Raw genomic sequence first — 18,522 nt, forward strand, 5'->3', positions numbered from 1 at the left:
ATGTTAATCGCCGCGGCATCGCTTCCTAATCGCAAAAAACTACTTTCGGTGGGAAAATTATACGGAAAATGCGAGAAAACTGCGAAAAACTGAGTGTGACATCCTTGGAGTTTCATACGACTTGAATGAATTTCCGCGGAGATTTGGAACCACATGTATACTGGGTTGATATGGATGTCGAAATGACGTCCGGCCCTGTTAAAAATAAAAAGAAGAAGAAAAACGACATGTATTGACATTTTTTGTGAAAATTTAGTGAAAAAAAAATATGGCTCTTTTTCGTGGTGCAAAATTAGTTTGCAATTTAGCCCGGGCTCATCCGGCAAGTCTCATTGTTCCTGTGCGAAATCGTGAGTACCTTTTGCATATGATGCCATAGAATTCCGGAGACAATTTTGCCCTGAAAATGTTTACGTAATTTTGTTGTCATTTTTGACGGATTGCCTACGCAGATTGGAACAAGGACTTCAAGCCAGGAAAGTATCCCACCACCGAGGAAGAGCGTCTTGCTGCTGCCAAGAAGTACAACTTGCACCCGGACGATTATCAGCCATACCCGGATGATGGAGAGGGCTACGGTGACTACCCGAAGCTTCCGGATGTGCCAGTGGAGATGAAGGATCCTCACTATCCGTATGACTTTCCTGAGCTCAAGAGGAATTTCAATGAGCCTGTAAGTTAAAAACAATACGTCATGTGAAGTGAATTAAACAAACTAATGATGAAGGTATCTTGTTGATCTGTCCAGGTGCACATTGACTACACACTGTGGAGTGAGGATCGATTTGGGTACTCTGAAAAGCCACGTTTCACCCTTAAATACCAACTTTTCGTCTTTACCGGCATCATGGCGAGCTGCTTTGCCGTCTACTACCTCCTGGAGGACTACAAGGGCTTCCTGCCGGTAGTCCCGAAGCAATATCCAGGTGAAGGAAAAGTCCACTACACATTTGAGTCGAAATAGTCAATGAAACAGATTCATGTGTATAGGAAAGAAGCTTCTGTTAATAAATATAATCTTTAATTTTTAAAATCCATAAAATATTGCCCTTTAGGCCAATTTGCGCATAAATATGTACCACAAGGTAGGGGGGGGGGGATTATATTGAAGCACTTATTTTGATACCAACTGTGGCTCTTTAGCTCTTTACTCTCTGCTGCACATACTCAAGTGCATCGTGGAGTATTTGCTTCTCTCCAATACGAAATTGCAGCAAAATACCACGAATGTGCCCCAATTTGGAGCCATTCTGCATCGCCAAATCATCCTCGAGGGTTGTTGGGAACGTTCTCAGCAGCAGAGTGAGACGAGTCTCGAGGAATTTCCACGTTTTCATCTCCAATGCAGTATCCAAGGCACAGTCGGCATGAAGAAGATCCGTGGCTTTATCGCTGGCCAGCCAGTGATCCAATTGCTCCTTATTCATATTGAATACACGCACAAAGCCCAGCAATTCAGGTGAAATGAATTTTGGTGCCGGCAGGAGATTCAGCTCTCCCGAAACCACAATATTGAGCTTCTTCAGCAAATCCGTTCGCTCATTCACAAGTTGATCCATTGAGCTCAAACCCAGACGAATGGGCACCGTGTCGTGCTCATTTTTGGCATAAACAAAGCTGCAAAGAAACATATTTTTTAAAGAATTTATTTGAGGGATTTCATAGCAGAAAAAAACTCACCCATTGTGCATTAGAAAGTCAGCATTAGATCTTGGGCCGTAGAAGATGAAAATCTGCTCACCACGTTGACATTTCCTCAGCAAGGAGCTCTCAATGCACTCAGTTTCGGGATTGTAGACCGTTGTGATGCTCCCCTGAGCATGATTGGCCATATCCCAGAGTGGAATCAGTGTAGGGCTCATCTGAGTTTGCGTCTCACCCTTATCCGTAAAGTCCATGGGAACGAGATTTTGGCGTGTCATGACTGTTGAAACTGCCCAACTGCCGGAAAGGAAAGGGACAGAGAGCAGAGAAAGGTGAATTGAAGCATTTCTTCCGACATTTTACTCGCATTATTTATAGATAAAAAATAAAAAAAAATAAATTTATTACAACATTGTGAGAAAAACAAGTTGTTTCGGGAAATGAATAATTAATTTTCAGTGTATTCATAATTTGGTCTAATTGGCGACAAAGATTGCTTGCTCCCTTCATTTTTCCCAGCAAACTCTGGGCATTAAAAATCAAAGAAAATTAGCCATGATGCCCATGATGCCATTAATCAACGTGACGAGACAAACTGTTGTAGGTACCCTATAGTTTAGCGAGTGTATAAAATATTTGCCCACGTACAGTCAATCATTTATTATAACAAGCATTATTCTGCTGACGATTTGATTGATTTTCCATAATTCATTTCCTAACCACTCTTTAGTAACTTATCCAACCATTAGAGCTGCAAAAAGAGCTTTGCATAAAAAAACATACACATTGTCGATGTAAAGAAAATGTTTGTGGCGATTGCATTTGAAGAAGAAGCAAACGAAATTTCTCACGACGCTCATTTTCATAAAAAGCATGTCCAAGATAATCACATATATAGCTCGTATATGGCTCATAATTTATCTCTTTTTTTAGAAGAGCACACAAAATATGTACGCTATTAGTTCACTTCTAAATGATCTTTTGAAATGCAATGCACACCTTATGTAAGGACTTTAAAGACTTTGTTTTCACCTAGCAAAATTAACCATTTTTCCCCCTTTAAAAATTTCCCAACAAAAGTGTGAAATTTTGTACCAAATTTCAGTTCAACTCCATACAGTCTTTAAAAGAAACTTTGGAAAATTAGTGAAATTCTTTTAGTTTTGTGAATTGAGTTGTCTTACAAATAAAATGATTAACAATAAATTCGTTTTTTTTTAAATGACGACTTAAGAGTTTATTATAGTTTTACTTTCAATGGAAAGAGACTTTCGATGGCTCTTTTATCTGAACTACAAATCACATAAGCAGCTAATTTACGAGTTTGCCGAATAAACTTCATGTTAATTTCAACATTTTTACTTTCGATTGTTGTATCGATAAAATTATCAGTGAATGGTAATTTTCACAAATAACTTAACATGTTATTCGAAACACTTAAAATTTTTAAAATAAATTGGTGGAAGAGAACAAAGAGGTTCCAAAGTCCAATAACTTAAATTTTCTTCTCTCACTATTTTTTTTTATTAAACAAATTAATGTCTTAGCTAAAGGAGTTCATTCATCGATGCATGAAAAACTTTATTCGAGAAAATAATTGAGATTAGCGGAATTTTGAAGAAGGCCAAACAGGAATAACAAATTCCCGAAAAACTTCCCATTATCTCACCGGGCTCAGCTAGAAAAGTTAGCAAACATTTGACCAAAAATGTTACAAATGACGTCACAATTGATTTTTTTTTGTTTCTTTCAATGCATGAATGAATCATTATCGCTAATAATTTATTGATGAGTTTCAACAAGATATTTTTATTTTCATGAAATGAAAGAAAGAAACCTACAATTGTGACTTCATTATTTGCATTTTTAAGCAAATCTTTGTCTGCTTTTCCCAGCTGATCCCAGTGAATATTGCGATGTTTCTTTGGCGATTTTCTTTATTGTTTTCACGCTTTGCAAGACTGAGTACCCGGTTTGACATCTCTAATCAAAAATTTCCCATGGAGAAATGAATAAACTTCTTTAATTTGATTTAATTTAAATTATATTTTGGTTGGATTAAGATTTTTAATAATTTTCTTAATTGATTTTGATTAAATTTTGATTAAATTAAAAGAAGATGTCCTTTCCATCTCCTAAATTCGAACTTTTGATTTCAGATTCTGTATTCAAAAAAAAACTTTTAATTAAACTGATTAAATTCCCTTTTTAATTGAAATTTCACAAAGCATAAAGCCCATTATGGAAGACCAATCGATGCAATCGATGTCTCTAAGAAATCAAAAGTGATCCATCAAACTGAAAGCAACATCCAAAAAAAACGGTGAATTTTGTGGATCACTTTGTTCGTGTTTTGACGAGATACCTTTACAGATGAGATTAAGCAAGAAGATGGAGAGGTGAAAAAAAAAAACCAATCACATCACGCTATATATATGTAAGTTTTCTCAATATTCTGCGGTGAATTACAATAATTTTAGCGAGAGATTATCGATACAAACACAACCAAAGGTGCAGAGAGAAAATTTCACTTTCTTAAAATGTTTTTTCGCAGCATTTTTAAACTCATTCAAATTTATGCATAAGGAGATAAATAATTTTATATGCTTCAATAAATTATATGGAAATAACTTTGCGACGTTGCATTAAATTGAATTCTCTCGGCTGAAATAATAGGTATATGTGTAATAAAAAGAAAAAGAGTTCCGACCATGACCATGAATTTCAAGCATTATCGCACACAATCTTTCTTTTTTTCGCGTCACATGAAAAAGGAAATGCATGAGCAAATGAAAATTGATTATTTCTCTCTTTTTTTTTTCTTTACTCTTTCCACCAATAAAGATCTCTTTTCGCCGATCGTATATACAGCGATCTTTCGCACATTAATTGCATATTTGCCCTATATATAAACTAACAAACAAACAAAAAAATACCGTGGTAATGCAATAACCACGCACAAAACTCTCAAAATGTCACGATAAATCTCACCATGGAGATTTATTCGCTGGATCTTTTCATTGAAAGTTGTAATTTTGTGGTATTTCCTCCGCAATTTGTTATTTAGAAATTTCATTTTCTATGCGGATACCGAGAGTTTGCACCAATTTTCTTATATTCTTCAGTGCTGCAGTGTTGCAGCTGAAGTTTAGTTTTACATTGAAATGTTAAGAAAATGTTAGGAAAATAAATTTTGTTTAAAACTCTTTTAAAAAACTAGTTTCTTGCAAATCTTGATTTACATAAGAAGAAAAAATGAATTTGTCAATGAATAAACTTCTTTCTTCATCGGCCAAGCGGTTTTGCGAGTGTTCAATTAGTAAAACACACACAGATTGTTTTTTTTTTTTCATAAAAGGTCAAAACAGAAAAGAAAACATTTATCCACGTGGGGAATTTCTTGTTTTTATGGAATGACCGATTTCTGAATTAATTAATTCACTTCGGAAATGCTTTAGTTCATCTAATTAGACGTTAATACGTTTCAAAATGTGAATGAATCATCGCGATCCATCTCGAGATTTCCATACGCTTACCACGAATTTTTTTTCAATAAAAAAATCTCTTGAAAATTAACCTATTGAATTGATTTGAATCATAATTCATTTTAAATTCACAATAATAGGTATCAAATCAATGAAATACTTTTTTGTTTAGAGGAAAATACCACCTCTGGGTTCGATGCTTATCGAAAATGAGTGTCATTCCATCCTTCTCTGTTACTCATGAAAAATTTAACGTGTATTGTGTGCCCCCCTTTCACTTTTGTGATAGCAAATTTTCAATTTTCAAAAAATTTAATAGTTTTCTAATTTATTCTTTAGTCTCTCTTTCTTTTCTCTAAATCATTTGCAATCTAATTGGAGGAAAAATTTAAATAATTTTCTTTCTTGCCCAGCATCTCAAATGCTGCGTAAAGATTTTTTTCGCACAATACGCTGCGAGTTTAGAGCGTTTAGAGGAGGAGCTAATTAGCTTAAAGATGGAAATTGGATTTTCTTTAATTTACCGACTAAACATTATGTGTTATGCGGAGGAAAATAAAATGTTGCATTTTTTGCAGAAGAACAAATACATTTTTAATATATTTGCAATGAACGACCCAATACTATATAGAGAAATCATCTTGTGAAAATATATGCGCGGCGATGGAAATTTCATTGCTCTTGGTCAGTGTAGCAACTTCTCCCTCCTACTTTCTTCGTATAAACCATCGAAGAAATTTGCCGCGATGAGACTTTACATCTCTTTACCATTGAGCTCTTTTCCAGTCCATTCACAGCCTCGTTGGGTATCGCACACACCGTTCATTTTCATTTGCAAAAGTGAGCAACTTGTTTTTTTCTTCATGCTACCATTCCGAGTTTGTGCGCAGTGTTAATCCAACAACGGATGTGAGTGGTACACAATTAAATTAACTGCTGCGGTGCGTTTTTTTACTCCAAGAAAAGAAAATCCTCACGCAGAGTGCTTCATGAGGATGATGAGAATTTTCAGTGAAAAGATGAAAGTGATTTCCTGCCTAGTGTTAGTAGCAATTTTATCCATTAAGTGCAAAATATCAGTGGCATCCCCTCAATATTCAAATGAGCACATTTTGGAGAATGCACCACATCACGAGGATTACAACGATCCAGCACTTCGTGCATCCTATGACCGGAGTTTTGAGCCAATTATCATCTCAAATGAGAGGCTCTCTGATGCTCAACATCAAGTAAGTACTCTACACTACACACAGCTCTGCAACACGACACATATTGAAATTGTAATCTTTTCTTTTTTTTAATAATGTTTGAAAAAGATCATTGTTATGAAATGGTGTAGACACATTACCAACATTGCAATTCTCACGCTTTATCTCTCACAATCTATATATTTTTATTTAAAGTGGATGTAAAAGAGAGAAAAAAAAATTGTGAATAAAAAAAGCTTTGCACGAATTTCGTTTAGCATTTGAAAGTGTGGAAAAGCCTTTTCTTTTACAATTTTATAGTGAACTCTCTTTTTTTTCTTCTTCTTCTCCTTTTATATAGACAACAATTATATTCTTTCCTCTGTGAAAATGATTAATTGAATAATTACCTCCATGATCTTTCTGTGTTATTGGAGTTTGGATTACTTTACGCAAAATCTGCATTTTGTTTTCAAGCAAGAGAGTATAGGTACATTAGTTTTGTTTCAAATTATGTACTCACACACAACAAAAAGACCTATTCAAGGTGTTTTTCCACGGGGGAATTTAAACCATTTTAAACATTGAAAAATAAGCACGAAATGTTGATTTGAGATTTTTATTAATTTCTTCGAGGTGATCCTTTAAAGAAATTGAAAAATCATGATCCTAAGACCAAGAGTATTGTTTTAAGGGTTGATTGAAGCTCTTCTGCAACGAATGTTATTTAAAATATTGTTAATTTAAACTTAATTGAGCTAATTGTCATATATTCGATTAACCAAACTGATCAATAAGACGTTATTGTATCTAACACACTAACAATTATTAGTCTCATGAATTTACAAAATAAAGGAAGAAAACTTATAGGGTTATCACTTAATCATACTCATGGAGAGTTTAGGAAATTCTAAGCCCTTAGAAACCTAGGTCTGATAACCCCAATAGCCTTGATTAGGAAGTATTTTTTAAACAGCTTGAAAATTCATATTTTTAATATAATTTAACACATCGCTTTATTATCAATTAATAATTTTAAATCTGCTTAGAAATTTTTAACCTTTCCGTAAAATTGAACAGAGAGAACCGAGTATATTTCTTCGTTTTATGTACTTCCTAATTTCCCAATCTTTCACGGTTCATTTTAATTTTCTTTCTAAGTTCTCGCAGTGTGAAAATTTAACAGCGTGGGAAAATTATGCTGTACCTATTTTTAAAAATCTCTAAAATCCCAAAAATACTTTTAACAAAACAATAAACTGACCCATAAATTATACGACAGGAAAACTATTTGCTTTTTAGTACCTATTTATTCCTATTTTCGCCGGTAAATTAACTACGAAAATACTTAGCAATTCAAAGAGATGCATAAAAAAGTGTTTGATGATGAAGAAGTAAAAAAAAAAGTAATTTCAGAATTACTAACTATTTCATTCACTGTAATTTTATTAATATAATCTATGTGAATTTGAAAATCATCTAATACATAAGAGAAACTCTTCATCAAAAAAAAACTAAAAGAAAAGAAAGAATTATCATACAAAAGGGCACATGTTTTCCTCCTTTTGGACACAAATTACATACAACAAACATTTCTTTTTCATACCACAATTAATCATTCCTCATGCATAATATGCGATGGTACAGCGCTGTAAGAGAGGAAATTTTGCGCTTCTCACTTTTTTTCGTACATTATTTTGAGACGATTATCTCGTGGGTACAAAAAGTGAAAATGTGATCCAAAAACAAGCTCCTGAGTACAAGACAAAGTAGAATAAATCAATGTTATTAATTATGTACATTGAATTTGGATGAGATCTTGAATCTCTTTTTTTTCCTTCTTTTTTTCGCAACCACAAAATATAAATTTAAACCACACACCACACTTGTTTGTTGAATATATTTTAGCATGCATAATATGTATATGAAAAAAATATATAAGAAGAAATATAAACTTTCTGTGCAATTTCAATTAATTGAGAAGGTATTCAATGCAAGAAAATTTCTCTTTGCGCGATGGAAACCTAGTTTTTATCTCATCATTACTTGACTTTGACTTGTACGTCGAAGAAACTTTATACAACTCTGTAATACTTCCACCATGCTTATATTTTCAATCACCACCCAGTGGCAATGGTTGATGATGATAAGAAAATCTGGTTTTTCTTACCAACAGCCATCTCTTGGTGCATTTAATATACCATTTCATCAACATTGACCCAGCTTCGTTCACACTCAATGTCTTATTTTCCAAACTACTAATTAAGTGAATTTTCTCTTCCTTTTTCCTTCTTCCACCCAAAGGCATGGCGTCAGGTGGTCACAACACAAAATCCGGAAGAGGAGTACCTCACAACGACACCTGTAGATGTAGAGGAGTTCCGGAAAAGACGAAGACGACCCGGACGGAGGAGAAAAAAGAGACCAAATAGTAATTTCCTGTACACAACAACCACAGAAATTCCAGATGTGCGGCAATACCAACGCCGTCCCACGTCTGAGACCTTCAGTGATTCCGATGATAATTACGGTGCTACGGGGCACGATGTGATGGGGAGTGCACCCCCAGAATTTGATAGTATTCGCGATAAATCGTACAGAAAGCCATATTCAGTAGCAAAGAAAGAGGAACAGGGTAGCAACGATGGTGTGGCGGATTTGAAGCACATCTTGAAGCAAGCTGGAGAAAGTTTGAGCCTGAGTGAAATTCTGCAGCAGAAAAATCTATCTCTGTCTGATTTCCTAAACAGGAAACCAACAGCATTAGCAATTCTTGCTCAACCAACACAACCAGTCCAGCAATTTCCACGGCGGCTTCCTCACGTCGACACGAAGAATCGACGCATTGCCCCATCACCCGCAGCACAATCACCCGCCCCATCATCTGCCGACAATGCAACAGACACCTCAATGGAAACCATGATCACGGGTGATGATGATGAGAAGGCAAACAAGAGATTTCCAATGTATATGCTAGAAATGCCCAAGATTCACGATGGTGGGTACAATTTGACGCGGGATACTACGAAATCGCAACAGATACCAACAATTTCGACAGCTCCTGAAGGATTCAAGCATAACCGCCTGCCAACGCGTGAGGAAAGAATTAAACCCATCAAAGAAGTTGTTTCTGGCATTCGACCCGATTTCGCCAATACCAACATCAGATCGCACAATGCTAAATTCCCCACGAAAACAACGCTGCCTCCTCCTGAGCTTCCAAGTTCCAGCACAACGTCGAGACCTTCCCAGAGGTGAGAGTGATTTTATTTATTTTTTTCTTTTTAAGAATTTCCTCTCAGAGTTTGCTTTCATTTGATACTAAAAGATTTATATTAAATGGGTCAACATTTGCCCTGGAAAATTATGTAAAAAATAATTGAAATATATTTAAGTAGATGAAGATTTAATTTAATTTTTAATTCAATTGAAATATATTTCAATGGAAAAATGATTTAAATCTCTATAAAACTTAATTAATTGTTAAATAGAATAGCATTTTTAATTACACGCATTAACACGTGCAAACATTCCAAAAAAAAACCCATTCCGCAAATTTTTATCATTTTCACGAGTTATTTATTTAGGTGATTAATGTTGCAACATTTTATGATTGTATAAACATGATAGGCTAAAGATCAATCATGACCATCATGACTAATTATGAAGGAAAATTGGACGCGAACTCTACTGCACAATCTTGTGTACATCATTAAAAAGTACAATATAATACCGATTTCCCATTCACTTTTCCTCTTACTTTATGCATCTTACTACAATATTTTCTCAAGCCATCTCCTCAAGCAATACAAGAATTTCCGAAAGAATTTGCAGATGTGACGTAATAGATGTACAATTGTGCAATTCTTCGGGCCTTTAGAATGTACCTCCTTCCTTTGAATTTTTGAATATTTTATGCAAAATTAAATAAAAAAATTTCATAATCCACAGATGGAAGCCACCGCCGTATGATGGGAAAGTAATCTCAAAATTCAATGAACGCCGCACATCAACTTCTCAACCGGAAATTTATGCTGAAGAAGCTTCGACGGAGAATCACCCAGAAATTCATTCAACACCCACAACAACAACAACAACAACAGCCAGCAATTACATCACACCCGGGAGGAAACAAATTGCAATGCGCGACTACCGGAATCGAATGAATTTGAGACCAAAATTGAGGATTGCCATAAAGACCACCCCCAAGACAACCACTGAGGAGACAATAATTGAGGCAGTGAAGGAAGAACCGGAGGAAGAGCCGCAAACAACGGAGATGGCCAGAGAATTTGTCACTGCTTCACCAACTGAAGCGGAAATTAGTGGAAAATTGCTCGTGGTGAATCATACGGAACCTGAGACATTCAATATAATTGAGGAGAGTGATCAGCTGGAGAGGCTGGAGAAGGCAGACAAGGAGGAAGAGACAAAAGAGGAGTCAAGACTCAAGGAACTCCCCGATGAGATTATCCAGTCCAACACAGCACGATCTGATAGTATTTTTGAGGCAGATATCATTGAGAGGGTGATCCAGAACACTCAGAGAGCCCTCGTGGGATCCGGGCAGACGCGGGATTTAATGAAAATGGACGTGACTGAGAGTAATCCATCACTGTTTGCCGACATCTCATCCGAAAGTACTGTGGATGAGAAAACAGAATTGATGGAGTTACTCGGTGATCGCAGAAGTGGTGCACGTCTCGCCAAGATCCTTGCACAGCGCAATATGACAATAAATGAATTGATAGATCACAGAGAGAGGGGCTCGAGTCAAGTTCACCTCGCTGAGATCTTCCACAATCGCACCCTGGCACGCAATTTGCATCATCCACGCCTTCGTCCGGAAAAATTGGAGATCGTTACGACCTTTGAGAACTTTCCCCACTTCAGTTTTGCCAATCTACGAAGTGTTAAACCAGATGATATTAAAACAGACTCCCAGGGTTCCAGCTATTTTGCCTCCATCATCAATGTGAAGCCCACTGATGATACAAAAACACCCAAAGCTAATCCCCGGGCGAGTGGCTACCCGACAAACTTTAATCCCTACGACACCTCCACGCCTGAGAAGGAATCCGCCGCCCCATCTTCTCGCGTTTCTCCAGCAAATGCAAATTACGCCGATGATGGGGATATAATTGAAAAGGAAATTGCGAGGATAAATAATCAGCTGGATTTGGAGATTGAGCAACAACATGCGGTCAATAGGAAGAATATTGTCAATGCCTATTTGACGTCGGGTGTACGATCAGCCATTGTGGCCAGTTCCTGCATCGTGGCGGGATCTGTAATGATCTTCATCATTATCTTCGCCACATGCCGCTGGAGGCAGAGGCGCAACCGGAAGCTAAACTACTCAGACAGCTTCAGTGGAACACGTGGACGACTGCCAATTCTCAAGAGACAAACCTCAAGACGCGCCTCAAATCCCCCGGAATACCTTCACACAGAGCCACGACTCAGTAAGCTCAATACAATGGATTCCATGTCAGGAGATGTTCATGATTATCTCTATGATGCTATGAGAAAGGGTTATCCCTGATAAGATTCCACGTGTACCCAAATTTGATCAGGTGATGGGATTTATGAGGGCATTAAGTGCTGTGTTGAGTGGGCAAATTCAAGTTTAATTGAGAAAATCTAACGTGCAGAGTAAGATCAAAATTATTTGAGAGGTCATCAAGCTTTGAAGAGAGTTCAATAAATTTTGGTGGAGGATTTTTTAGACAAATTAAATTAAATTTTAAACCAAAAAATATAAATTTTAGATAAGATTTTAAGATATTTGGGGTTTTTGCTCTCTTAAATTAAAAGGGCAATAGATCAACCTGAAAAGAAAAAAAAAGCTGACCTCTCATCAATTTTCCTACTTTTCCAATCAATTTACGATCCAATAAATTTCTCTGTTAGAATTGATTCTTGAGAAAATTATATATTTTTGATAAGAATGATAAAACTCTGCATGCTGTGTTCATTGGCTACTCAACACTCTGCTCATCACTGAAATCATGCATGTGGGAAAGAATGTTAATATCAGAAACCGAGTGCAATATCCAAACTAAAAAAGAAAAAAAGCTGAGAGATGAATTCTTGGGACAGTCTTGAAGAGATTGTGGATGACCAATCCTTGCCTAATGTTTTTTGCTAATAAATTATTATCATTTTTTTTTGTACAAAACGTGGCATTTTCAATTGCTTACTCACCAGTAGAGATCAAAGGAGAATCTCTCCTTGAGTGTCAGCAGCGTAGCATCGAAGGCATCCTCCTTGATGTTATCAATGTACTTCCGGATAAAGGCATACTGGCGAGCGATGTTCTTGCACTGCGCCAGTACTCCGGGCATTGCACTGCTTCCCTTTAGTTCCTGCATCTCATTGACTGAGAAGTTCATAACGGTGGAATACTTCTCCGGAAGGATGTCCAGGTAGGGCTTCCACGAGCTGTTGGGATTGAGTTTCTCCACAAGCAGCCAAAAGGCCAGCTTTATGTTGGACATGGATTGAATCATTGGCATCTCCGACATCATCGGGGCAATCGCTGTGTTCACATTATCCAAGCCCATTAGCATTTTCTTCGGGATGCGTATGAAGATGGCTCCCTCCTCTTGATCTTTGGTCGCCTCCAGACCCATCCCATAGCCGGGGAACTCAGATATCGTGACCCCTTCGAACTCCGCACCATTCTCGCGTGCCCAGTTGCAGAAAGCCTCAATGCATTGACTACGATTTTTGCTGCCTGCACTCTTTACTTTCAGCTCCGCCTCAATGGCCTGGACGCGGTCCAACAGCGATCGAATTTCCACGTATTGTGACCATTGTTCCGATAAATTCGTGGTTGTTTTGAAGCCATGGCTAATGAGTGTGTCGACCAGAGCATTCAATTCATTCCTCTTATTTGCCGGCAACTTTTTCGCTTGATTCCTCTTCTGACCCTTTCCCATCTTTCACGCCACGCACTGCAATGCCTTCTCACGATGATTTCCTCACGCCACTTTTACACCCAAATCACGGAATATTCCTCAAAAATGTCTTTTTGGTTTATTTTTAGATGAGAAATTTTCACAATTTACGGTATTTTTTTGCTCCACGATATGTTTTGCTATGCTACATCAATGTTTCATTGATGTTTCATAAGTCTGTTGTTGTTGGTTAATTTTTTCCAATTTTCTCTCAAATTTTCCTAGTTTTCTCATAAAAAATGGTAAGAAATCCACAAAATCCTTTTAAAATTCCATAAAGAAAAGGCTCGTTCTGTTGTTGCAGCAATCGGTCAGGAGAATCCTTCCTTCTGTGCGTCCAATCATCCGGCAATCATCATCTTTCCATGCGGCACCCAATCCGGAACAGAAGACTGCCGATGAGTTGCTGACCAATCAACCAGAATTGGATAAATTGTACTCAAAACTAGAAATTGAACTGAGAGGAGTTGATCCCGCAGTGCTGAAGAGTTATTCGTGGTTTGCAACCACAGCAGCTCAACATCTTGGGATTGAAGTTGGAAAATGGTTAGTTTGTGCAATCTTGTTTGATAACTGAGTTTGCTGATAGATGATTTTTCTTCCTTCCCTACAGCTGGGCAGAGAAGAGACCTTACCACGATCGGATGGTCTTGCTCAGAAGTGTCCACATTTTCAAGAAGCATCGAGTTCAGTATGAGATGCGAACGTATTTTCGCCATTTGAACTTCCACAAACTCACAGGATCAACACTGGACACATTTCTGGAGTACATTGAACGAAATATCCCCGAAGGAGTGGCACTGAAAGCTACAAAAGTTGAGGTACAGCAGCTACCGGAACACCTGACTACGCCACCGACGCTTAAAGAGTAAAAAGTAGTGAGTTTTTTATTCAAGATTTATTCGTTTATAAAATCGTAAATGTAGGAAATTTATTGCTATAAAGAAAATAGTTAAAGAGACGTGGAAGCTTTAAATTCTATACTGAACGGTAATGAGGATGTCGTTGAGGAGTCTACGACTGGAATGGAGGAGCACCCGGATAAAGTTGACAAAGGGTTGCTGATTGAATGTGAGGACGCGATATTCAGACTGATCACGATATAGCCTCATGATTGATGTCTCTATCCGGAGGGCTCTCTTGGCCAACAAATACCATTCCCTGATTGCTCTCTCTGTGAGTGGAGCCTGTGGCAGGTTGTAGGTTTCTTGGAAGAGTTTAACTTCGCGTATCAGCCGTTGGGCATTCCTCTCAATCTGCTTGATTTCCTCCGTGAAGCGTCTCACTAATCTCACATCAGCTCCTGCAGGAGCTTCAATAGTTTGAACTAAATCCAAAAATTTCACATTCACCGTTGAGACATTCTGTCCATCACAAATCCATCCGCCGAAGTAAGAACTGATGAGAATTAAAGTCACAATTTTCATAAACATTTCTTATTAATTAACAATTTAATTTAATGCAATTCCTTTAGTGGTTTTGCTCTCAAGAAGAATTGAATGAAAATTGAAAGGTGATGCTCTCTTCAACTTGATTTTATACGCCAGACGAAAAGTATGTCAGAACATTAGAAATTCTTGTAAAGAATATTTCAATAGTTTGGCATTGAGGAAAATTATGCGGCATTCTTCACCTTGTGCACAAATAAAAAATTAATTAGATAGCGAGAAAATCATAAATTATCTCATAGCTATACTCATTCGCTTATCATTCAACACCTTCAGCACAGTAGGTATAGATCCAATAGCCAAAACAATGGGCAGGTGCGACAGGTGAAATGGTGAAATGCACGAATAATTTTTAAAAGAATGAATTTGGCTTTAAAAGTTTTATTTTATTTTGGATATCTCTGAGTCTTTTCTGAGGTAATTTATCATAAAAAATAGAAAGAAAATTAAATAAGTACATCACTGATTTTTGTTTGATTAGATCGATTAAAATAATTAACAATGTTTTCCCACAATAAGTCATGCTACTGAATAAAATAATATGTTTTGTAGGGGAGATTGTGCTAAATCAGACCTTCAGCGATCAATTTATTAAGTTTTCTTTATAATATTTTAGTTTAAAAACTATTATATAGGACATTTTTATGCAAAAGATAAGCGTTTAATCTTTCTTTAAAAATCAAGTTTTATTAAAACCTAAATGGCTCTGATTCAGTCTTTCCTCCCTTAGAATTTGAATTAATGTAAATGCTAAATTATAGAGTAGGAATATAATTATTTTATTTAATAATTATAACGATCGTATTTTGAGAAATCTTTCTTTCTACAATTGAAAAGAGTTTAGTCTTCTTGCAAAGCTGAAAAAAAGAAGATTTTAAGTCTTTGTAGAGAAAATAAGAAATTTGTCATTTCAATTGCAATCTAATAATGATTGAGACTTTAGAATTAAATTCATCGTCTACTGCAGATAAATCTATCTCACCTGATATGACTGAGCTTATCATCCTGCTTGTATAGTTGCTTCGGGGGAGACAGCGCAGTGAGAATAAGTGGCTGTGAAAGTTAAGAGCTGTGTGTATATAATCCCTTGCAGTGCAATGAATGTGTTTCAAATCACTCTAATTCTATCAACTATACTTAAAATCTCCTCGGGGGGATCCATAAAAAATCTCAGTGAACACTTTAGGTCCATGTCCATGGAGAGGCAGGAGCAGAAGACGATGGAGGAGGCACTTTTGATATTTTTCGAAGAATTCCGGTGCCGCATGCGAATGGAGATGGTAGATCTTAATCTCCCAACACTGGATCCATTCACCGAGGATTTTATGGATGTTGAATTGGATCATGAACTGGGCCATGTCACGGGAGTCCTGTCGAATCTCCGAATTGATGGATTATCGGATTTTGTGGTGAATGATTTGGAATTTAATTTTGAGAAGCTCGACTTATGGATAGATGCTACGCTACCGCGACTTTCGCTGGCGGGATGGTATGACATTGATGGGGAACTTGGTGGATTATTGCCAATATTTGGTCATGGAAATTTTTCCATTGTCCTGGCGGAAATGCATGTAAGCATGAATGCAACAATAGGGTACGATGGTTTTGATGTTGTATGGGAAATGCCCGAATTTCAAATGGACTTTCATTTGGGCGCTTTAACCACAGCCATTGAAAATTTGTTCAATGATGACGAACTCGCGGACTTCTTCAATTTAGCATTCACAACATTGGGCAGCGAAATTGTTGATGTGATGTTTCCGGAAATTGAGCCACAAATTGCCGATATGGCCAAACAGATGACGCCTGAAATGCTAAATGGAGTGACCATTGATGAATTTTTGGACATTATCTTCCTCATTGAGCCCTTTTTCCCCGATTTACCAGACGATGAAATTTGTGAATATGAAATTAACTACCCCAAAGTAATGGAAAATGCCCCAAAATCAATGGAAATAAGACATGGAGGTGCAATGTAATTTCAATTTAATGATAGGATTTATGTACTTAATATTCTTACAACCATTATTATTATTTTTTTCTTCATACTCTTTTTTTTTTAATTTTGTTCTCAGATTATGCAATTTATATATAAATCTAATAATGTAATGATCAATTTTGGAAGAAAAATAAATGTTGTTTTTTTTACATAAACTCCTTCTATAAGATTATTTAGGACATATTTTATTTTCTTTTTTTTCCATCAACTCAAGACTAATAGTAACCAGTCTAAATGAGAAATTATGGTATTAAGTCTAAAATAAATTAATTATTCTATACAATATTGAGATATTAGTTTAGTAAAAAAAATTCACATTATGTTTAAAGAAATACAAATAGTGCTAAAGATTCGATTCGTATAATTTTTAAAATTTGTAAAATGAAGTTTAAAATCTAAAAGCTTTCTAAAAATGTTTTTTTTTTCTCTAAATTTCGTTTCATAATTCACGTCAATTCTTTTTTTTAATTTATTATTAATTACAATAGATTCTAGCAATTGAATTTCATTTCTTTTTTTTTAATTCATTAAATAAATGATTTTTACAATGTTTTTTTTTTATTCCATAAATATAAATATTCTCCCATTTTTTTATTAAATTGTGTTAACCAGAATTCTTTTTTTTTTCCTTCATGTTACATTTTTTTGGTGGACGTTGTTGCAAAAAATTTTCTTTCACTCCCTCCACAACATGGCGGGGAATTGGTGAATATTTAAAATAGCGTGTGTTGTCTTCATCTCACGTAAATATATAAATATACCATGGTTCGTCGGAATTGTAATGTAAAATATTAAATTTTTTTTATACTTTTGGTGGGGAGTATTGTGGTAAATTTTTTTTCTTTCATCTAATCTCCATCTTTGTTTGATAAGTATGGCAAAGCTTTCTACCGTTGTACAGGTACATTTAAAAATTTATTGGGAAACAATTTTTTGTATAGGGTTGTTCACAAAAGTTGCAAAATCGTCATTACTTTTCAATATTTTCATATTTTGATCGAAGAAGAATTTTGATATAAATTTTAATTATTCATGAAGTTTTTCATTGCATTTCTGGGCAAATCTCTTCTCAGAAAGTTGTTCGTCTACAAATTTTTTTCACGTCTAGTAAAATATTTTCCAAAGGTGTCATAAAAGCCTCAAAATGAATAAACTCCCTTCTCAATTCTCTTAACAAAAATCGAAATTTTTACATACCAATATTCTGTTCTCTTTTATATAAAATTTTAAAATAAGTTGCAAGTTTTGCTACTAAACCCCTGTGTTTTGTGACTCTATGCAATGGTAGATAATTTTCAAAATTTGTGAGAATATATTTTTTTTGACTGTGTTTATTCTTTTTGTTGTTGTATCCAAAGCCTGTATTTAAGTTCCTTTTTTATGTAGAAATTTCTTTTCTGTGGGATTTTATACGCGAGTATATTGTAAAAATGTTGTTTCAAATACATATTATTTATGTATGTTATATACACATCTCATGAAGATCCGAATTGAAAAATAAATATTACATTATTTCAATGATTGATCATCTTAAAATTTAAAAAGTATATGATATGACGAAACTCAAATTGATAATTTTCATTTTTTTTTGTCTAAATGAGTTTCTTCGTGGGAACAATATTATTGCACAATATTTTTAGTTTTCTTAATTATATCACTCACAAGAAGAATTTAAAATGATTTTCTTTTACTAAAATGCCCTGTGGAAGCTTTATTCTTTGTTGTTGCTCCTTATGTATGTAAAATATACATTATACATACATTTATGTTTTACATTGAACATGTTATTTTTTTTTA

The 18,522-nt window shown here is 35.6% G+C and overlaps 5 protein-coding genes across 5 annotated transcripts; 4 read left to right on the forward strand and 1 right to left on the reverse strand.

Annotated features, from left to right (window-relative positions):
- Positions 1–184: 184 nt before the first annotated feature.
- On the forward strand, positions 185–1,042 carry LOC129788198 (NADH dehydrogenase [ubiquinone] 1 beta subcomplex subunit 8, mitochondrial). The gene is made up of 3 exons (XM_055824261.1): positions 185–350; positions 453–673; positions 749–1,042. The coding sequence occupies exons 1-3, from the start codon at positions 269–271 to the stop codon at positions 962–964; spliced, it is 519 nt and encodes a 172-aa protein (XP_055680236.1). The 5' UTR covers positions 185–268; the 3' UTR covers positions 965–1,042.
- LOC129788197 (actin-histidine N-methyltransferase) lies at positions 1,003–13,449 on the reverse strand. Its single transcript, XM_055824260.1, has 3 exons — positions 12,524–13,449; positions 1,681–1,941; positions 1,003–1,617 (listed from the first exon to the last, which is right to left on the reverse strand). Exons 1-3 carry the CDS (start codon positions 13,258–13,260, stop codon positions 1,140–1,142), a joined length of 1,476 nt encoding a protein of 491 aa, XP_055680235.1. The 5' UTR covers positions 13,261–13,449; the 3' UTR covers positions 1,003–1,139.
- Positions 5,878–12,497, forward strand: LOC129788196 (uncharacterized). Its single transcript, XM_055824259.1, has 3 exons — positions 5,878–6,358; positions 8,621–9,570; positions 10,268–12,497. The coding sequence occupies exons 1-3, from the start codon at positions 6,119–6,121 to the stop codon at positions 11,859–11,861; spliced, it is 2,784 nt and encodes a 927-aa protein (XP_055680234.1). The 5' UTR covers positions 5,878–6,118; the 3' UTR covers positions 11,862–12,497.
- On the forward strand, positions 13,435–14,239 carry LOC129788199 (28S ribosomal protein S10, mitochondrial). Its single transcript, XM_055824262.1, has 3 exons — positions 13,435–13,520; positions 13,583–13,824; positions 13,892–14,239. The coding sequence occupies exons 1-3, from the start codon at positions 13,518–13,520 to the stop codon at positions 14,148–14,150; spliced, it is 504 nt and encodes a 167-aa protein (XP_055680237.1). The 5' UTR covers positions 13,435–13,517; the 3' UTR covers positions 14,151–14,239.
- Positions 14,240–15,619: 1,380 nt separating this feature from the next.
- On the forward strand, positions 15,620–18,227 carry LOC129788200 (uncharacterized). Its single transcript, XM_055824264.1, has one exon. The coding sequence runs from the start codon at positions 15,824–15,826 to the stop codon at positions 16,703–16,705; it is 882 nt and encodes a 293-aa protein (XP_055680239.1). The 5' UTR covers positions 15,620–15,823; the 3' UTR covers positions 16,706–18,227.
- The last annotated feature ends 295 nt before the right edge of the window (positions 18,228–18,522 follow it).

This window comes from Lutzomyia longipalpis, chromosome 1 (assembly GCF_024334085.1).
Source record: "Lutzomyia longipalpis isolate SR_M1_2022 chromosome 1, ASM2433408v1".
NCBI lineage: Eukaryota > Metazoa > Arthropoda > Insecta > Diptera > Psychodidae > Lutzomyia > Lutzomyia longipalpis.